The 20,569-nt window shown below is 36.2% G+C and overlaps 3 protein-coding genes and 1 non-coding gene across 9 annotated transcripts; 1 reads left to right on the top strand and 3 right to left on the bottom strand.

The window, feature by feature from the left end:
* Positions 1–1,236: 1,236 nt before the first annotated feature.
* LOC147494474 (uncharacterized) lies at positions 1,237–2,957 on the bottom strand. Its single transcript, XM_086568872.1, has 3 exons — positions 2,371–2,957; positions 1,831–2,196; positions 1,237–1,735 (listed from the first exon to the last, which is right to left on the bottom strand). The coding sequence occupies exons 1-3, from the start codon at positions 2,512–2,514 to the stop codon at positions 1,535–1,537; spliced, it is 711 nt and encodes a 236-aa protein (XP_086424998.1). The 5' UTR covers positions 2,515–2,957; the 3' UTR covers positions 1,237–1,534.
* Positions 2,958–3,234: 277 nt separating this feature from the next.
* TRNAK-UUU (transfer RNA lysine (anticodon UUU)) lies at positions 3,235–3,306 on the bottom strand. Its single transcript has one exon. It is a non-coding gene; the product is annotated as a tRNA-Lys (tRNA).
* A 1,678-nt stretch (positions 3,307–4,984) lies between these two features.
* Positions 4,985–13,246, top strand: LOC147494472 (1-(5-phosphoribosyl)-5-[(5-phosphoribosylamino)methylideneamino] imidazole-4-carboxamide isomerase HISN3, chloroplastic-like). 6 transcript variants are annotated; one of them, XR_015199860.1, is made up of 12 exons: positions 4,986–5,046; positions 5,119–5,153; positions 5,922–6,143; positions 6,235–6,335; positions 6,410–6,474; positions 6,597–6,804; positions 6,983–7,068; positions 8,775–8,876; positions 9,167–9,300; positions 10,310–10,358; positions 11,474–11,705; positions 13,048–13,246. XR_015199860.1 is itself a non-coding variant. In XM_086568876.1 (11 exons), exons 4-11 carry the CDS (start codon positions 6,245–6,247, stop codon positions 11,648–11,650), a joined length of 912 nt encoding a protein of 303 aa, XP_086425002.1. In that variant the 5' UTR covers positions 4,985–5,046; positions 5,119–5,153; positions 5,922–6,143; positions 6,235–6,244; the 3' UTR covers positions 11,651–11,860. The 6 variants fall into 6 exon arrangements, 2 of the variants coding, with proteins under 2 accessions (XP_086425002.1, XP_086425001.1); XM_086568876.1 differs by lacking the exon at positions 13,048–13,246 and having other exon boundaries at positions 4,985–5,046; positions 11,474–11,860; XR_015199861.1 differs by lacking the exon at positions 5,922–6,143 and having other exon boundaries at positions 4,991–5,046.
* Positions 13,247–13,298: 52 nt separating this feature from the next.
* LOC147494471 (uncharacterized) lies at positions 13,299–14,064 on the bottom strand. Its single transcript, XM_086568877.1, has one exon. The coding sequence runs from the start codon at positions 13,932–13,934 to the stop codon at positions 13,476–13,478; it is 459 nt and encodes a 152-aa protein (XP_086425003.1). The 5' UTR covers positions 13,935–14,064; the 3' UTR covers positions 13,299–13,475.
* Positions 14,065–20,569: the final 6,505 nt, after the last annotated feature.

The raw sequence follows: 20,569 nt of genomic DNA, 5'->3' as shown, positions 1-20,569 counted from the left end.
CTTCTTTGGCACACATAGGTGATGAACTTATCTGAGAGATCATCAAAAAGAGAGTCACATTCGAATGGCAATAAGGGCCCCATCTCCATCACCATCACCATCAACAGCTCAAACTCTCGAAGTCATAAATGCCCCATTATCTATAGACTAGATAATGGGTCTCAACCATTTTGACGCGATTGGGAACAAAACTTAAGAATTATAAGAAAAAAAGTTTTGGGTTTTAAATTTTAACGGTTTTCTATCGCCAGCCTCACATAATAACCCCGCGGGGAAGCCAAAACAAAGATTGGTATGAGTTACTATTCTTTAAATTTTTATATCTACTACTAAAGTAGCTTTTAAGTAAAACTTAAGTGGAATATTACTTCGCCATGGTTTTAATCTTCGGGGCAATATCATTCTTGAGAAGAACAAACTATCCATCGCTTTTCTTTTTTCGCTTCAAGAGGAGAGCCTGATCCAGATATGGTCTTCACCGTTGGAGAAAAAATCTGGTCTAAACTTCCCCAAGGGGAAAATGGGACTGATTTACCACAAAGCTGTTGCCAACTTCACTTAACCATGATGACGACCATGGAGAAGCGAGGAGGTGTTGGGGCTATTGGCGCATCCCTTCCATTGAGTTCGAACATGAATCCACCACTTGTCTTCCACCATGCACTTCTATCCGCCTTAACACCAAAGAAACCTCGTGCCGTCCTTCTAAATAAGCTATCATGCCTTTTGAGACAATCCAACTCCCTTATTATCGCCAACAATATTATAGAGCGACAACACGTGTTACAAGCTGCCAACAATATTATAGAGCAACAAACACGTTACAAATTTTAATTAATAGGCCAATGCATTAAATGCATCATATAACAGATAATAAATAACTCATTCACTTACCCATCCTAGGAACAATAAGTCGGGTGCCCTTTAGGCCTTGTAGTAGCCGCAGAGACCTTTCCGGACTCTTTGTTCAAAAGACAATTTGTGTCCACCACCATGTACCACATCCTATTTTCTCTCTAAATGACCGGTTCTCGCAGATAACGTAAGCAAACAATTCAAGCTGTATATAGCATAATAAACATAAAGACATACCAACTCATGTATGGAAATTGACTTACAAAGAAAGATATGGAGCGTTGATCTCAATTTGTTTGGTCATTCATTCGACCGAGATGTCGCTTCTAGTAGCCTTAAGACCTGAAGCTTCGATATGCTACTGCTCATGGTGTTGACAAACAGAGGTTGAAATGGTACCCTTCCTGCTTTTCTTTTGCTCAAAATTACATCTGCTTCCTATCGTAATCGACTTCCAGATAGAGGTTTCTTCAATCTAGAATCACTCAGGACTATCGGTGTCAGATTCTCCTTTGTCGAAAATGCCGACATGTTGTTCTCTTCTTGATTTCCATTTGAAGATAATGATCCACATGATTTTGATCCACATGATTTCTGAAGCTCAATGCCTACTCTCCTCCCCTTCTTCACTAATTTCGATCCAAGTCCTGATTTAGGTGTGAAATTCATATAGACTGGATCAACATCGGTCAGATGGGTATTCCCCAAATACCTTCTTGCATACAAAGCTAGCAGTATGCAAAGCACAACTTTCTCTGGTTCCATGCCCTCTGCCGTAGTTAGTTGCTCCTTGGCTTATCCATCCCCGACCACCCCCACCACAGGCATCAGGATAGAGCAGTTCACGTTCACGTTCCCTCACACGTGCACCGTTGAATACCTGAATCAAACATAAAAATGTCAAAAAATGAGGATGACCATAACTCAGACGACATGTGTCTGATAGGATGACCAGGGTAAGACATTAACACTTACATTCTGGAGTGCCTTGAGCGACTTGGCTTCTAAAAAGCAGTCCAAAAGTGAAAGTATGCCTTCTCGAGTTGCTATCAAACCTCCCCAGGGGTGAACAGATGGATCTTGGTTGTCATCCTCACAAACTGAAATCTTTGTAGTAACTCCAACATCACTTTCACTACTCACACTTGACATTCTTCCATTCGCCACATGCCCGCCTTCAAGTTGCTGAGACTTTCCATCCATAACAATTTGGGAAAAACCTTCAAGTAGCAACCCATTACATCTAGAGCAATACAAATTCTTCCTCGCTTGCTCCAATAACGTCTGCTTATCAATCTTCAAAAGCTCCTGCCGCGCATGAGGCGGCAACTCGTTCCAGAACTACATCACAATATCAGAAAATTATAAAAGACTCAACCATTGTAAAAAAAACCACTTTGTATTATCTCTATCAAATTCACATTCTCAATTTCTTATATCCAACAAATTAAAAATTCCAATATCCAATCCAATTAATTCAATCTAAAAAACACACAACAATTAAATATAGTATACCTTCTGAAGCTGATCAAAACCAATATCATCCGGATGCTTAGACCAGATTCCGTTACTCGAAATTGATCCGGTAGAGCATGTTGTCAAATAAGCATTATTATTATTACTATTAAATTGAACATTTCTTTGTGGTAAACCTGGCATCTTCTTCTGAACCCTTGTGCTGAACTTTCATCTATTAGTAGTCGCATTCCTTGACTCGTAAGTTAAGAACTCACATAGAAAGTTTATCTAACATAGAAGTCGAGTAAAATATACAAACGATAGTCCAAAAATTTCATCGGAAGAAAACTACAATCGATGCAACTACATAAAATTCTAAATTTCTTACTACGTAAGTCTCCATATAAACTTTGTATACTACATAAGCCCATACTATTAAGCTAAATTTTAAAACAATTTCAACTACAAATCAAGAGTACTCGACATTGTTATGAGTAGTAGTGTTGGCTCCTTGTGGTTCAGTTTAACTTGAACCTATGCCCATATCAAGTAGTAAATCAATGGTGGAGGCCGTAGGAAGAGGGTGATGGGAGCCTTAGAGCCCCCTTTCGACCAAAAGAGAACCTGCCAGTAAGGTTGTCTCAATGGTGTCAAATTCCTAGGAGGCCTTATAGGTCACCGCCCAAAGCGATGATATTTGACTAGCTACCAAGTAGCAGGAGGAAGACTTTGTTGGGAAACCACGGGGGCATATAAGGTGGGTTTAGTGAAAGAAAAGGTCGGGACAGTGGCTGCTACCGCATTGACTTCGGAAGATTTGGATGTGTTAAGGCAAACCTTAACTTATATCATACTCAAATCCATTTTAAAGAACTGTAAGGCCATTGGTTTTTTTTTTTGGGTATAAACTCATGAAAGTAGCGCCTTCTGTGGGGATTGAACCCACGACCACATGGTTAAAAGCCACGCGCTCTACCACTGAGATAAGAAGGCTTGGTGTTAAAAATGACATGATTTCGAGGTCGCAGAAAGCATTAATCATCCCCAAAAACTTCAAAAATTTCTCCCTTTAACAAATTAGTCACATTAGCTAACATTTCCATCAACAAATAAAAAAAAAAAAAACATAAAAACAATCCATAAAATAAGCCAATTACTTGTGTAAATTTTAGTGACAACACAAAATTCTTGAGGAGTTTCAAATGAATCATGCATTTCCATTATGTTCTAGTGTTTCTGCTTCATTGAAATCTCATGCTGCAACCTCCAAATTCTCTGGGCACATTTCCATTTCCATCAGGATCGATGTACCGTGATCCATAATGCAACACTGTAGCTAAGTCGCCAGTACTGTCATCAACTAACTGTTTCCCATTGTGGTCTACTACATAAGACGTAGTCATCATTGCTGATTTGATTCTCGCTGGTGACCAATCTTGGTGTGTGGCTTTTAGCAATGTCGCTACGCCTGAGACATGGGGAGGCAATGACACCAAACCATTTATTGACAATTACCATTTACCAATAATACTTACAGCTACTGTTACACCCTCAATTCTATGGGGAACAATTGAAAGCTACCAAAGGCTTCTTGGCGGTGTCTATGCACAAACCAAATCCTCAAATTGGCGAACTCGCCAAGCATATATAGTATTCCAACTTTTAACTGAGAGAATAACCTCTTAACTCAGCAATGAAGTAAGTTTAGCCTTTACTGTCCAATATCCTTCTGACTTGCAACAAATCTCCAGATGACTCCACCAAATATATCCTCATCGAATGGAATCTAGCCTTAGGGGAAGCTGCTACAAACATACTGATAGTTTGTGAGGAATTTGAAATTGATGCGAAGCTGGATTCATGACCAATAAGTTACGAAACAGAGATTGCTTTTTTATCTTTTGCTCTCCTATTTTTTCGTCAAAAGTTAAGCACCGATCACTGATCTTGCGCTTTTTTATCTTTTGCTCTCCTATTTTTTCGTCAAAAGTTTTCGAAACTTCCGATTTTTCACTCTAAATTTTAGTAATTAGTTGTATGACGTGGACACTCTCTAAAGGCTCTAAAAATAGAGCCAAGAGGATTCAGCTATAATATATATCTAAGGATAAAGATTTTGATTTTTTTTTTCCCGTAATTAATATTAGAGTTTAGAAAAAGTTGGAGACTCTGTAAAGCCTTGAAAAATAGAGCCAAGAGGGTATAACTATAATATATATCTAAGGATAAAAGCACAACAAAATAACAGTACGGCACCTTATCATAATGACAGAGTCGTCTGAATGCACATTTGCACGGAGTTCTCTGTGTTCAGCATCTTGAATCCTAAGCTCCTTCCTCATATTGGTACTGAAGACACATAGTAAATACGTACATTTGACAAAGTATTACGTATACTCTCTCTCACGTGAGTTGTTACAAACAAGCGGATCGAGCCATAGATCCAATTGTCCAAGACTTCCAGGCTGGATCCTCAATATTGGGCCTAAAGTTACCCGCCCACTTTACAACCCTAACTCTAGAGGAAGGGGTTTAAATCAAAAGAAATCCAGTAAATTTCGACCCCGAATTTCAAAACTATTTTTTGATTTTTGAAAAACCGAAATTCCGAGCGGAATTCCGGAGTTTCGTTCGGAATCACGAACTATGAGAGGAAGGGGTTTATAAGCCTCCTCAAAACTATTTTCTTTCTCTCTTCAATTTTCTAGGGTTGTCATTGTTCCTTCGTTTCAGGTAACTCTTGGTTCTACTATTTTCTTGTTTACAATATATGCTACTGATTCGTTGCTTATTTTTTGAGTGCAGGGGAGTTGAAAAAGCATCCCTGGTTTAACCATGAGGTGCTTTCTTTATTCTTATTTGGTGTTTTTAGTAATACTTTTTATTGGTTTTGTGATGTATGATGAATTAGAAATGGACGAAAACTTGTTCGGTTGTTTTTATCCTTTGTACACTGTTTACGATGTTAATGATTAGTGTCAAATGTTTGGTTTCTATTGAGTGTTAATGACTGCATCTGTTTGGGTTGCTGGTAAACTGATTTCCCCATTTGGTTTACCAAAGTTGTCTGTACATTGCCAAAGGTAGTAAAAAAAATGTGGGTTACTCAAAAAAGTTGGAATGACCTGATTAATTCTGTTTTTGCAATGAAATTAATTTACATTTTATATTCGACATAATTATTAGACCATTGGGACCGCTTACCTGCGGTTAAAACATAGGTGTAAGTATTTGGGCTCATTTTTGCTACAATGTTTGTATGCTTAGTTTGCTTCCAGCCCAACCAAAACGTGACGCGTTTATACCAAACAACTCAAAAAAAAAATGAGGAATTAAAAGACTCACCATTTTGCCCTTGCTTTCTACCTCTATTGCTACTGCCTCCCACCACTTACCACCAGTCCTACCGTCCACCATCACCTTTTTTTATGTTTTTCGTTTTTATTCCCGCCGGCTCTTTTTGCTGGTAAGAAAAAATAACCCTCTCAAATTTTCATAAATGTGATCGAAAAAATTTGAGTGTTCAATATGATACTTGCTAAAAGAAAGTTCAATTTCTTAGAATTTCATTGTATATGTTGACTGATATTTAGATTTTGTGTTTGGAGTTTGAGATTTGTGGTTATCAGTTCGGCGGTGGACTGGTTGGTTGTGGCAGTTGAGGTGGGAGAAGAGGGTAAAATAGGAAGAATGCTAACTGAGAACAGTTCCCGTTTCTAATTTACACGTGTCGTGTGCCGATTTGGCCAGAAGCAAACTAAGCGTTAGCAAAATTGCAGTAAAAGTGAACCCCTCAGACTACAAACCGACAAAAAAAATCCAATTAAAAGGTGACACACACTCTTCTCAATAAATCTTTTCGCTGACATGTCATTTTTTTATTCTTCTTTTTTTCTACCTGTTTGATAAAATTCCACGCAGGCAATAAAGAATGAATTGTGTCCGGAGTTTTGGTTTGGAATCAATTTACACACTAAAGAAACAGAGGTTTATTATCACTAGTGTGCCATATAAGTGTTCAAGTACGTACTCATTACTTGTTTTTTAATGTTATTCTTTTATAACCACTTATTTATTATTACTTGTTTATTTACAGGGTCCAGGTTTTCAGTTCATTGCGTTGCTGCTGTTCGTTTCCGGCCTTGCATTGATATACACAAGGTCAGTATCTTATAATGATTATTATATGGTTGCATGGTCTTAGTATATTTGAGATATTGAATGGTTTGGAGTCTTGGAGACAATGTAGATAGGATTAGACTTACTGGGGTGATATGTTTCAGGGAAAAGTTAAACAAATTGTGGGATCTACTCTTCATGATTTGAAAGATGGCGGGTCTGATCTTGTAACAAATTTTGAATCGGATAAGTCAGCTGCAGAATATGCGGACTTGTATAAAAAGGATGGACTTACAGGTGGTCATGTAATAATACTTGGTGGAGATGATTTGAGCAGATCTGCAGCAATTGACGCCTTGCTTGCCTATCCTGGTATGTTGTTTCAAAAACCTTTTCATGTGGAAATATAAACAGTATTACATTGTTTTACATGAATTGGAGGATCAGGGTTAAGCTGATCCATGCGTTGGGAGTAAGATTTTGTTCTTGTTCATATTTTCATAATATTTTTCCTTCTGCTGAACTTATTGTGAGGAATGGTATATTCTAGGAGGTTTGCAAGTTGGAGGTGGGATCAATTCTGACAATGCTTTGAGTTTTATCGAGAAAGGGGCCAGCCATGTCATTGTTACATCGGTATGCAATTCATACTAATTTACTACAATGAAGTTCTTAGCCAGTTCAAAGAATGTCACACAATCTTTTGGGTTATTCTGTTTCCTGCATTTATTTTGTGCCAGTGTATTAGTCAATCAGCTATAATATTACAACTTTTACAAATAATTCCAATGTCTAGTATTAGATCGTGAGAGGCACATTTATTACTTATCAACCATGTCTCAAGCTGTAAAGAACCCCCCTCCTGAGCGTACATACACTGATACACCGAAAAGAAAGAAATCCCGTCTGTTTGTAGAATACGTGGTCATGTAGTTGATTCAGTCTTAGTGTCACTTTGAGAAAATTACCTGGAACTACCCTTAGTTCTGATTCTTTGACTAGGAAATCTGTTATTCGGAGGTATTAGTGGGGAGAAGTATGGAGGGAACTTCAGATGTAAACCATGGCTAATTCTGTCAAAGAAGGGAAATATAATATAAATCCCAAAATCTCATTGAATCACGCCTTGTGCTCCATTTGCACATTCATGTGGAATTTGTTATTGACTTACTTCTCCTGCCCTCTTACATATGTCACACCAAACAAGTATCATTATGGAAAATTCAAGGTAATTGTCCGCTTAAATAGATAACCTTATTAGGAGAAAAAAGGTAACTGTCAACTTTTGCTGCCCTTTATGTATGGGCGTATGGCTGATGGAGAGTCAGTTAGTCACATTCTCATCCACCCAATGTCTTTTTTCATTGGAGATATCAGATATGGAGTCATTTTGTGGTCACTATGGGGTGTTTTGGGTTGTTCCTCGGTCAGTGAAAGATTTGTTGCTTTCTTGGGTCTTAAGAGTCCATTCTAAGTAGGGGTGTAAGTTGTGGAGCATCTTACCCTTTGCTATCATGTCGGCTCTGTGGCTGGAAAGAAATAGAAGACACTTTGATGATTGTGTGACGTCTATGGTGGGGATGATTATATCGGTCAAACATTTCATTTTCCTTTGGTTGAAGTTTTGGGAGGAGTGGAGAGTCACACTCTTTGAGGAAATTTTATTCAGATGTGATTTCTTGCTCGGCCAAGATTGATCGCACTTTCTTCTTCTTGTTGTTATTCTTCTTAGTGGGCATATTTGAGATTTGTCATTGTGTTTTTCTTGTGTTCTTGTTTCCCCTTGCTGTGCTTCCTTGGGATATCTCATCCTATATTGTTGATATTATGGTTATATGTAAATGTAGACAGTTTGCCGATCAAACCAAAAAAGAGAAAGAAACAGAAATTTGTAATAAACTGTCACACCTCATTGGGTTGCAAAATAATGCCCTCTTATTAAATAGTGCAAAAGAAATTTGGGAGATATGGAGCATTTGATTTTCATTGCCACTCCTGGAGGATTTAGACATAGGTCCTGGAGATGTTCTTAACTCAGTTGGGCAAAGCTAATTGATACATTTACATGTGTTTCCCTCATCCAAGAGGAAGTGATTATTTGAGCATGTGAAATATGCAATTGTATTGGTAAATTTGAAGGACAGAACAATAGGATATTCAATTTCAAAAGGCATTGTGTGGAACTCTGAACTATAACACAAGTAAGCACTCTTCAGTTGGGCCTTGTGTTTTCAGTTGAAACTTTTTAACATAAAAAATTAAATCTATCCGCAGAAGAATTTACTGGTATTTTATTGGTATAAACTTGTGTTCTTTCATTAAGCTTCTCAATTTCATTGCAGTATGTTTTCAATAATGGACATATGGACCTTCAAAGGCTCAAAGATCTTATCTGTAATATTGGAAGGAGGAGGTTGGTGTTGGATTTGAGCTGCAGAAGGAAGGTATGCATGATCTTAGCTGTTATAAACATTTACTGTTATTAGACAGGAATTTGCAACTAAAGTAATAACACTAATACAATGTTACATGTGCCACAAAAAATGTTAATGTGATGTTCTAACTTCTAAATCTCCACAAGAAGGCAAGTTTTATGATGTAGGACAACAATGAAAATCTTAATAACAGTTAGTTAGTATCGAAAGGTCGGAAATTTGTTTAATTGTTTATATAGAAATTTATTTCAGGGTAAGAAATTTATTTCCTTTAATTGGTTATGTATTATATTTTTCAGGGTGGGAAATATGCAATTGTCACTGATAGGTGGCAGAAGTTCAGCAATGTATATCTTGATGAGGAAACTTTGGAATTTCTTGCTGTACATGCTGACGAGTTTCTAGTTCATGGAGTTGATGTCGAGGGAAAGAGGTCAGTTTTCTTATTCTTTTCCATTGTTGTAAATTTTCTTATTCTTTTCAATTGTTGTAAATTTTACTTCACATGCCTTTGGCTATTATGGCAAGGCATGAAGGTTTTGTTGTTATCTGTTTCTCTCAGAAATCACAATAAAGAAGACTGTCCTTAGAATCAGCAAATATGCTAAAATATTTCTCAGCAGGCAAGTATTTGCAAATAGGAAATCACTTTTTATGACTTGGGAGGTTGGGGCCAAGGTCTTAGGTTCAATTCCCACCCTCATCAAGGAAAAAGGGATTTAAGGGAAATTAGGGAATAAAGGTTCTAACTATAAAAAAAAACAGGGAAAAAAAAGAACAAAGGATAAATCTGATTCAGGGGTCAGGTAGTCTATGGCTTACTCCAAGTTCGGTTAAAGGTATGTTAACCTCTTGGTCTTCGGATTTGCAATCTCAAAGGGGAAGACGTATATGGAGTATGATACCATTTGCGGTCTTGTGGGGCCTATGGATGGAAAGGAATAGAAGGACTTTTGAGGGGGTTGTGGCATCTTTGGAGGATGCGTTCGTGTCGATTAAAGGCCTCTTATTTTTCTGGGCCAAAGTTCATGAGGAAAACTAGTAATATTTCTTTTGAGCACTTCGTGTGTAGATGGGAAGATATTTTGACTTGAGATCGTTGTGTTTTGCGATCGTGTCGATTAAAGGCCTCTTATTTTTCTGGGCCAAAGTTCACGAGGAAAACTAGTAACATTCCTTTTGAGCACTTCGTGTGTAGATGGGAAGATATTTTGACTTGAGATCGTTGTGTTTTGGTTCTTATGTACTTTGTTTTTTTCTTTTAGATTTCCATTGTAAGGATATCTCATCCTACTGTTTCTATGTTTCTATTTACCGATTAAAAAAATAAAATAAAATGACATATTAAAATCAGTTTTTGAAACCGATGCAACTTGCAAGTATCACTAGTCTAATATATGTTCATCTACGAAAGGCAATTTTGACTGCATATTTATTTGCAGGCTAGGAATTGATGAAGAACTTGTTGCATTGCTTGGCAGGCACTCTCCCGTATGTACTATGTACTATATCAACATTGCTTGGTGTTGTTTTTTTCTTTTTAATTTCCTTTGTTTTCTATCCTTGGCCCAATCTGCTAGAGAATGAACAGTAGAGAAGGATTTGGCTTCCTTTGTCCCAACACTATTTCATTGTCAGTTATTATATAAAATGCTACTGAAATGTGCCTTCGCATTTGATGTTAGCTGTGATTCAAAGTCTTTCTTGTTCTAGAGGTAGTATCCTTTTCATGTTAATCTTATCAAGTCATTTACCATAAACATATTGATGAAGAATTCAACTGCTTATTCAGAATAGTATGTACTCGATGCCTTGTGGAGTTTATCTAGATTGTATCTTTGGTACGACTCTACAGGGTACAATATATGGGCGACCAATGTTTTTTTTGTACGAAGCTGCAAAACTGGTCCACTTTTTATGTTAATATACTTTCTTGGTAATGAGTTCATATATTTGGAGTCCACCTCCATGCACCAAACATCAATCTTATCTACCTCGTACTCCATGTCACCTACTCACAATTTGTAATGCATGTAACGTCTACCAAACATGACCTAACTCATTAACCATTTGGAATATGTTAGTTTAGAATGGCATACTATTTTATGGATTTTTTGAACAATTGTTTCTCCTATGTTTTTCTTATGGAGACAATGGCTGGGACAACATTTGAAAATTTTGTCTTCATTATTCAAGGATGAACATGGTTTATAATATTTAGTTTAGACTATATACTATTTGTTATGTTTTTCTTATGGAGACAATTTATGGGACAACATCTGAAAATTTTGTCTTCATTATTCAAGGACGAACACGGTTTAGAATATGTAGTTTAAACTAGATACTTTCTTACACTATCATGTATATTTAAATCCATTGTTCGTATATCTAGATCGTATATAAGGAGGTGTCATTTTAAGTGAACCGGTTACTGATCATTAATGTTATAAAGTTGGAACTTTGAGCACCACTCAATTGAATTATACACTACATGATCCCCATCTCTACTAATGATGTGTTCAGAACTTACAATTTTTCCTTTTATGCACGTATTTACACCGTTTAAAGACATGGACAAGCTATGATGTGTTCTGTTTTTATGTTAGATTCCTGTAACTTATGCTGGTGGAGTTATGACGATGGCCGACTTGGAGAGGATAAAGGTGGCAGGTGCAGGTAGGGTTGATGTAACCGTGGGAAGTGCTTTGGATATTTTCGGCGGTGATATCGCATACAAAGATGTCGTAGCTTGGCATAAGAAGCAAGAGTCCGTGGCAGTCTAGTGGGCCCCAGACATGCTTATACTGTCAAAGTTTCTATACATGTAGCTGCTATCAGGCATGTACACTTTACCTTTCCTATTGTGTAATTCTTTTTTTGTTGCCAATGAGGATTCACTTGTTGTTTACTTTGCTTTTGGTATAGAACAGTACATGATCATCAGCTAAATTTTCTTGCACTAAAGGGTTGCCTGATTGAATTCCTTTTCTTTATTTTCAAGTTTTTATCTGTGGACTAAACAATGGTTGGATGATCTCATTTGTCTTATGAGACGATTTCTACCCTTCAGTAGTTCATAATTCCTTTTTTTTTGGTGTGGTGGGGGCTATCACTGTGTTTTATGGTTAGTGATTTCAGGAATCCATTTGTATTTATTAATTGAATTGAGATAAATATTTATGAAATAGTCATTTGAAAAAAAAAATAAAAAAAAATAACTATTTATGAATTATGATTTAGTTTTTATGCTTAAGTACAAAATTTGACAAGAATATATATATATATATATTTAAAATTGGTAATTTTGTCTTTTTACTTCATTGTGCGTGTCTGTTGGGGGGAGGACAAGAAAATTTATGATTAGTGTCTTCAGTCACATTTGTTCTTAAACGAAGCAGATTAACTCTATAAGCTCACTGTTTGCACTTAATAACAAGATTAGTTGGCAAGATGAAACAAATTTGTGTCTGCTGGTTTCTTGCAACTTTGCAAATTGAATTAAAAGTGGGAATGCTTTGGTGTTTCACCACCAAAATCGTACAAAAAAGGATGAAATGTAGTTAAAGACTGCAAGTTCTGACATGGCAGCACTGTGATTCTAGGGAGTATCAGTCAAGGGGATAAACTCTTAATAAATGGTGAAGGGGCTAATCCCTAGTTACACTATAATTGTAGGGATGCTGTGTTGGATTGAAACCCAAAATCCTAAGATTTTAAGACTAGACTTGACTTTATTAAAAAAAATGGAATAAAATAGTTGAGAAGAGCTGTCAGAAGCATTAAAGTTAGACTGGTTATCTGGATGCGTAACCTCAAGTAAAATAAAATGAATGATTTTAATTGGTCATTTTGTCTAGCACTTGGCTAAAACAATAGTCACACTGACAAAGTTGAAGGTGATTCTATCGGAGCAATTTCCTGACCTCTTATCATATATTCATCAGCACCATCACTCCACTATTTTGGTAAAAAAGTAATGAAGAGAACTCCCACTGGGTACAAATAGAAAAATACATGCATTATCAAAATAATAGGGCAACACTGATATCTAGTTGCCCTTATCATTAAGCATATTCATATTAGATATTAGAACCCAGATTTGCTACAGTGACAATGGGATTTTGCCACTCTTTTCCTTTTAGTGAAAAACTGAAAATAAAACGTGGGGTATCTTACGCAGGTGTAATCTTTTCAGCATGTCGAGACCTCCAGTTGATTCAGAACTGGTGTGGTTCTGCTGAGTGAGGGTTTGGATCGCGAGTTCACAACCGCGACCTAAGGTGTTGTTTGATTTAAAACAGTTTAGTTTTTGCCTCTTGAATATATATGTTCCGAAACAAATGAAATATAATTTCCATGTATTTGATTGTTCTCTTAAACATGTTTTGCATTAATATACACATTCTAAGTGTAGCTTTTAAGGACACATGCTAAGGTGACAGATACCATTAAACTGATACTGTGTTCATTAGTTCATTTGCTTTTCTCGTAGAAGTGAAAGCTGGAAACATAACTTAAGTCTAAAACTATACATGTCTATTAAGTAACTGCCGTTTGAAGTCTATAAGTTAGTAAAGTAAAACTAAAAGGAAAGAGACAGGTTTTCTGTCATTCAGGTATACTTTGTAAAACAGGCTTCCTTCCATTGCAATTCCTGTCACCATCAACCTCATCTTTGGTTTTCTTTTGAAGCTGTGACACCATGTCATCAACTGAGGGTATTCCTCCCTTAGCTAGCATCTCATTTAACTCTTGCTTAGTTATGACTATCTTAATCCTCACAACACCAGTTCCTTGCTTGGTTTCTTCCTTTGTACTTGATACTGTCATACTCTTGTCGGCTTCTTTTGTTGGTAAAGGTGGTGGGAGAAGATAGTAGAGGTGCCCGCTAAGCATGTCAGTGTCTGCGCAAAGATGCTGCTGTACTGGAAGAGAATCTGAGATGGCATGGCCAGTGAATTCTGATAACACTTGTTGAACTCTTAAAGGTGTCTGATATTCAAGTATCTTGCCATCTGTCTTCATGATCTTAACAAACTTATCTTGAAGGACCAAACAATTCCCCATGCCTTTTCTAATGCTATTCTTAGTGAAGGAACTAAGGAAGGTTGGTTGTTTTTGGTTATTAGTGAAAGGTAGTCACAAAGACAATGGAAGGTTAATATTTATAAGATTAAGATGCAAAACTACCCTTAGAGCACAACCTAAATTACTGAAAAACAAGGAAAGAAAACAGAATAAAAGACCCCACCCCCCTTGACCACTTTGATATTGTTTGTTTCCTTGTTTGGCAAATTACAAATGAAGACACTTACAACTGACTTAAATTTGTCTCAATTGGATTGCTCCCCTACGCCATTGCTGTAGTGGGATGAGAGGTTGAGATTCAGTCGGGCAATGGGAACCGTAGAAAGTGATTGATACTCACATGTCTATTCAGACCGATGCATAATTGACCACTATTCTGCAACATTGATTATGACATATAATATATACATTGACTCGTTTAAGACGATTTGATGCAAATGGTTTTTGCGCATTAAGCATGTTGTGTTTTGTGGTCCAAGTACTATTGATGTTAAGAGTTTTATTTGTTTCTGTTTCTTGAGACTGAAAACAAAAGGTGGAGTGCTTTGTAGTAATTTGCTCTGTTATTCTGGCTGAGATAAGAATTCACAAAGAGACCCACTTGATAGATATGGCAAGATTCATGAATTACTAGATAGATATGGCGTGATGCCCTGATTCATGAATTACTATGGAGGAGAGACTAGTGCGTAGGTGATGTTGTCAGCACGCATGCCTGTGGAGAGGTGGGTTTCAGGCTTTAAGCCTTAGTGGAGGTAGAAAACTTTCCATTTTTTTTTCTGAAGTGTAGTACGTACTTTCATATAATAGTGAAGATAGTAATAATTTTTACAATTAGAAGCATAATTAGAAGTGTAAATGTATAATCCATCTATAGTGTCAAAATAAAACTATCTCCCTGCCCACATTCACAAGATAACAACTCGTCTACGCCAGGAAATCGAGTTACAGAATTATTCACGGTGTTGGACAATGACCGTCTATATCATATTTCTATTTTTCTTTGAGAAAGTGCATATGGGTTTGATCAGATTCGATCAAGAACCCCCACCAGTGCTTTCGGTTGTCTACAAGACAATGACGGTAGGCGTCATGAAAGAAACCTAGTCAAGAAACAAAACTTTTAGGTTCTAAATGTGTGCATTACAAACTAAACAGGATAAGGATCTTATATTTGTTAGCCAGGATATTCAATTTATCATCATTGTTAACCTGATAGCTCGAGATCTTAAAAGTAACAATGTAAATTTCTTTAATCATCGTATTCAATGTATAACTCTTAAACAGAACGGCAATATTTATCTGAAAATCCACTCAAATGACTGAGTGAAAAACATATTTCTCAGTAAGTAGAATTTTAAATCTTCTGTCAAGGATCATTTTTTTTAAATACGTCATCCGAATGAAAGCAAATTTTTGTACGAGTGCTTCTAGACTTGGTCTAGATAGTGTATGTATGAACTACCTTCTATGTGATTTTGATATGTTAAGCAATTATATAGCCAATTTCCGCAATAACACGTCGTCCCTGGTAAGTTAGTTGTCATCAACAGATAATGATCATGAACAGTACAGTCCTTTCAAGATTGAAAACTAAGAGTCCAGATCTTCTGTATCTTAAAATAGAGTACTCTTTCAACAGAGATTCTGAGACTTATATCCCGAATTGATAGAGAGATGCATCAATATTTATTTTGAAAGAATAAAATGTGAACCGCAAGTCGCAGTAACCAGCGAGTGCTATTATGAAGCGAGTGCATTCCTATTTCCTCACCTGAAGGAGCTAGCAACCCTTTCTGTTTTCCTACTAAGTCGAGGTGGCGTAAGGATCGCGTTGCTTCTTTGGCAAACAGAATTTCTAGTACCCTTCACCGAGAGATTTTGGTTGATTATCCAATTGCTCCTCTTAGGGACCTAAACATGTTTTCTGTTGGCCTATATCGGTCACCCAGTGGCCAGGGGTGATTATTAACAATGATTATTTTACGAACTCGAGCACTTCTAATTATCTCTATAATAAAAAATCTGAAAAGTTCTATTAGCACTTAATTAAAACAATAAGAATGTCAACCTTGTCTTCATTCCGCCGAAGTGACAAGGAATCATTGTAGATTGCATAAATGCATAGGCATGTTCTTGTTGTGTGTGGCAAACGCCTAAATGTCTTTTTCCTGTAATATTAGAATGAGAAGTTAATACAGGCCTGTCAACACAATATTCGTTGCTCATTGCTTTTGTTACTCCATCCGGCCTTCCCGATCTATATAATGTAAAAACCATTTTTTCCCACTATAGTGCCTCTTTTTATGTTACTTTTGGACTTCAAGATTGGATGAAGAGGGGGTAAACTTGAACTGATTTGGCAAATGGGATTGTTACATCTGTCAATCTTCTCATTAGTTTGGGCGGCACCGCCTAGTGGAATTCTTTGGTTGGGTAGTCATATTTGACTTGGATAGTTGGATGGTTAATCTGCATATTTGATGTTTCACGACGTTCTCTGAATTTTGTTCCTTTTGTATGTCTTACTCCTACGTTTTTTTTTCGCCTTACTTCAAATATAGGTCATCATGAATTCATGATCAGTGGAATAATAATAATAATAATAAAAAATAGAGATAAATGATATGCAAATTACACTATCACTTTCATGATGGTAACTGGACTTGCATAGTGGGTTGGTTGTGTCGAGAACTGCGTCTCTACTCTTGAGTCTTGACGGGCAATTCCTTTTATAACTAGGGGATAGGTGTAGGTTCGTTTTGAACTTTAGGTTGTCATCAAGGAAAGCATTACAGAATTTCTAGCAGTGTTTGACAATGCATTACAGCTCCTAGGCATGCTGAGTTGGTCAAAGTGCCACTTCTGAAACGTTTTTGTGAAATATTTAATTTTACGGGAAGTGACTCTCAAATACAAAACTGCTTAAAATGTAACTCTTAAAGATACATTTTTTTTTCGTAACTCACAAAGACTGGATAGATGAAAGATCAAGTATATTCTTGACGCGAAATAAAAAATGGATCGGGTAGATGAAATGTCAAGTATACCCTTGACGCGAAATAATTAACGCCCGCCTAGACGAAACGACCCGGTGTAATTAGTATGAACATTGAATGTTCATAGTCCTTTGGGTATGAACATTGATTGAGTATGAACAATGTTCATTCAATGTTCATATTCCTTGGGTATGAATATTGATTGGGTATGAACATTCGATGTTCATAGTTCTTTGGGTATGAACATTGATTGGGTATGAACATTTAATGTTTATACATCAATATATTGTATAAGATACATTCACCTATTTGGATATGAACAATCATTGTTCATACTCATTGTTCATACACCAGCAAAATGTATGAACACTTATTGTTCATAGTAAAATGACAGAAATGGTAAAATCGAAAAATATTTATTTTAAATCAGGGCCATTTGTCCTTGAGGGTTATTTTTACAGAAGGGTATAACTGGCATTTAAAAAAAGTAAAAAGGCCGGAGGCCAACTTATTTTGTCCTTGAGGGTTCCTAATTTTGAAATAGTGGGTTCGTGAGTTACTTTTCCCCAAAAATTGTCCTTGTGAGTTACTCACAAAAAACAGTGTCCTCTAGAATTATTTTTTCCCCAAATTGGTCCTCTGGACTCTTTTCTTGTTAATCTTAACTTCAAAAAAAAAATGCTCTCGTTTAGTTCTTTTGGAAAATGGAAAATAGATTATTACGTTCTTATATTTCTTAATACCCTTTCTTTTTGTACCAGCTAAAGAAGTAGAGGGAAAATGACGCATGGGCCAACCGCCAACATGACTTTAATCAAATATATCTAGGTCCAAACTCCAAACCTCGCCCAATTCGTGTGATTATGAAATGAATCCTAACTATATATATTAATATCAATTCTCCCAGGATGCTCATAGTGAGCCATGTCAACAAAGTTTTTAAAATAGTCTCTATTTGAAAAATAATTACTTTTATTCTTACCAAAATAACCCTGAATTTGGTGTCCTCTCTAATTTAATATAAGTCAAAATTGTCTTTTTATGTGTGTTGGAAAAAAATAAAATAAAACTACGTCAGTTATTTCAATTCTACGCCCGTTATTTCAATTATTCGCGCGGACTATTTTAGTAATTATCAAATAAAAAAAGAACCTAACTCTTCGTTAAGCGTAACCTAACCGCCACCTTCTTTTTCTTCTTGATAGAAACAAAACCCCACTCTTCGTGAAACACCCCACTTCAATAAATAAATAAATAAATAAATAATAATAAAAAAAAAGCTTAAAATAAACACCCCGAACTCCCCCACAACGTATTCGTCAGGCGATTAATAATAACCCACTAAGTCTGAAAGTCAACACATATATTAATTCAAAATCAGTCAAGTGGTCTAAAATCCGGTGCTCATTACTGAAACGTAATAGGGAGTATAATATTACTTTGCTTCCGGGTGATGGTAGTGGTCTTGAAGTTAATTCTGTTGCTAAAAAAGTTCTCACTCTTGCTGCTTCTCAACAAGGTAATTAATAATAATAATAATAATAATAATAATTAAGTTCATGCCATTTGGGCTTCTTTATTAACTTCATTGTTGTGTTTGTAGGTATTTTTGAGTTTAAGGAAATGCCAGTTGGTGGAGCTGCATTGGATTTAGTTGGTGTTCCTTTGCCGGATTAAACTCTTTCTGTTGCTAAGCAATCTCATGCTATTCTTCTTGGTGCCATTGGAGGGTATAAGTGGGATAGTAATGAGAAACATTTGAAGCCAAAAATTGGTTACTTCAGCTTCGAGTGGGTCTTGGTGTATTCACGAATCTGCGACCTGAAACTGTTTTGCCACAAGTAATATGCTTAGATGCTGTTACAATTGCATTTTAATTATATTTATTATTTTAATTAAGGGGAGGGATCAATATACCATGGTTTTCATACCTTGGTTTATACCATGCCCCATAACTTCACCCATAAGACAAATTAGAACCTAATTTTTTGCGGATATGTCCAACAGACAATGAAGATTACCTCCACAAAAGCTCAGCTCATTTGATGGTGTTTAATAATGTCAAAAGATGATTGCAAAATCAAAAAATCTGGCCGTTAAAAAAAATTCAAAGTTGTCAACAATTTTTAAATAGGTTAGAGGTTTCTAAATGAGCCGAATTTTTGTAGATTAGCTATCCATAGTTAGTATATCATATCCACAAAATATTAACTTTTAACTTATCTTGTAAAGGGGCATGGTATAAACCATGGTATAAAAAACCATGGTAAACGGATCCGTCTCCTTTAATTAATAGAAGTGTAACTATTGACCTTTCTCAATAGTTAGTGGACTCCTCAACATTAAAGAAAGAAGTTGCTGAGGGGGTTGATCTCATAGTTGTTAGAGAGCTTATTGGAGGTTATCATAGCGCATCTCAACTTATCTTAAACGATTACCTAAAATCAGTTAGTTTATATTTTGAAAAAGTAATTTGTTGATCGGTGCACTTCTTTAATTTTTTAATGATGACAGGAATTTATTATGGGCATCCAAGAGGTTTTCGTACAAATGAAAAAGGAGAGGAGATTGGTTTCAATACTGAGGTGTATGCTACTTATGAGGTAATGCAAACTTCTGCCACGAGTTGTCTGTAAGCTTAATGTTTAGGCAATGTTTCCTAAATAATTTGGTAAAAACAATGTATGTTTTTTAAGGCTAGGAAATTATGTTATACTTTTATATGAAAGATTCTTATAAAGATTTTAGATGGACCTTCTTATTGGCATCGTTGAGGATAGTCAAGATCTAACAAGAGATAGGAGGTTATTTGTCTTTTCTGAAGTAAATACATGGGGGACACACAAGAAGGTTTTTCCCCTCTGAGGTTGTCTGTATGCAATTAAAGCTTTGGTCTGTGACGGGCCTTGCAGATAGTATGCCCTTAGACGTGAGTGTGTACAACCTCAAGCGCAAGGTAGGCTTAGATAATTGGCGTTGGCCTAGGTGCACCTTTACAGCATAGGGTTGTTCAACAGTTCATATACATCTTTTCTTCCCATATCTCCAATTAGACATTATGGCATTAGCAATGGTAACAGAGAAGAGATACTTTAGGCTCTATTGAGTACTGACTGAGCCCATTGATATTTGAAATGTGGCCACAATCTAACAGGTTCAGTTTCAGGTTCTCGCAATCATCACCGGATGCGTTTTAGAATTTGATAGGAAATCAGTACAAATGACGGAATAAGTCAAAACTAAGAAACAAATGACGTTTGATGCCTTATTCGATATCTATTTTACTGCTGCTTTGTATTTTTTCTATTTAGTTTGACAGTTTACATAAGTTTTTCTTCTTCATTGTTCGTGGTAGCTATACAGATAGTAATTTCTTCATGTCTAAAATTTTATTCAGAGGTTATTGTTTCTCGATTATTGACGGTGATTTTGTTAATCAAAGAAGAAGAAGAAGAGATGGCTTCAAGACCTATTGTTCCACTGCAAACAACAAGAGGTAAAATACTATTTCTTTGAATGTCCATTCTTTTGTTTTTTATATTTGGTATTCCTTTCTATTCTATTTGTCTCTTCACCGGTTTTCTATTGATGATTCTCTAATAAATAAAATTTAAT

This window comes from Coptis chinensis, chromosome 6 (assembly GCF_015680905.1).
Source record: "Coptis chinensis isolate HL-2020 chromosome 6, ASM1568090v1, whole genome shotgun sequence".
Classification (NCBI taxonomy): Eukaryota; Viridiplantae; Streptophyta; class Magnoliopsida; order Ranunculales; family Ranunculaceae; genus Coptis; species Coptis chinensis.
This window is presented reverse-complemented; position numbering and strand designations above follow the sequence as displayed.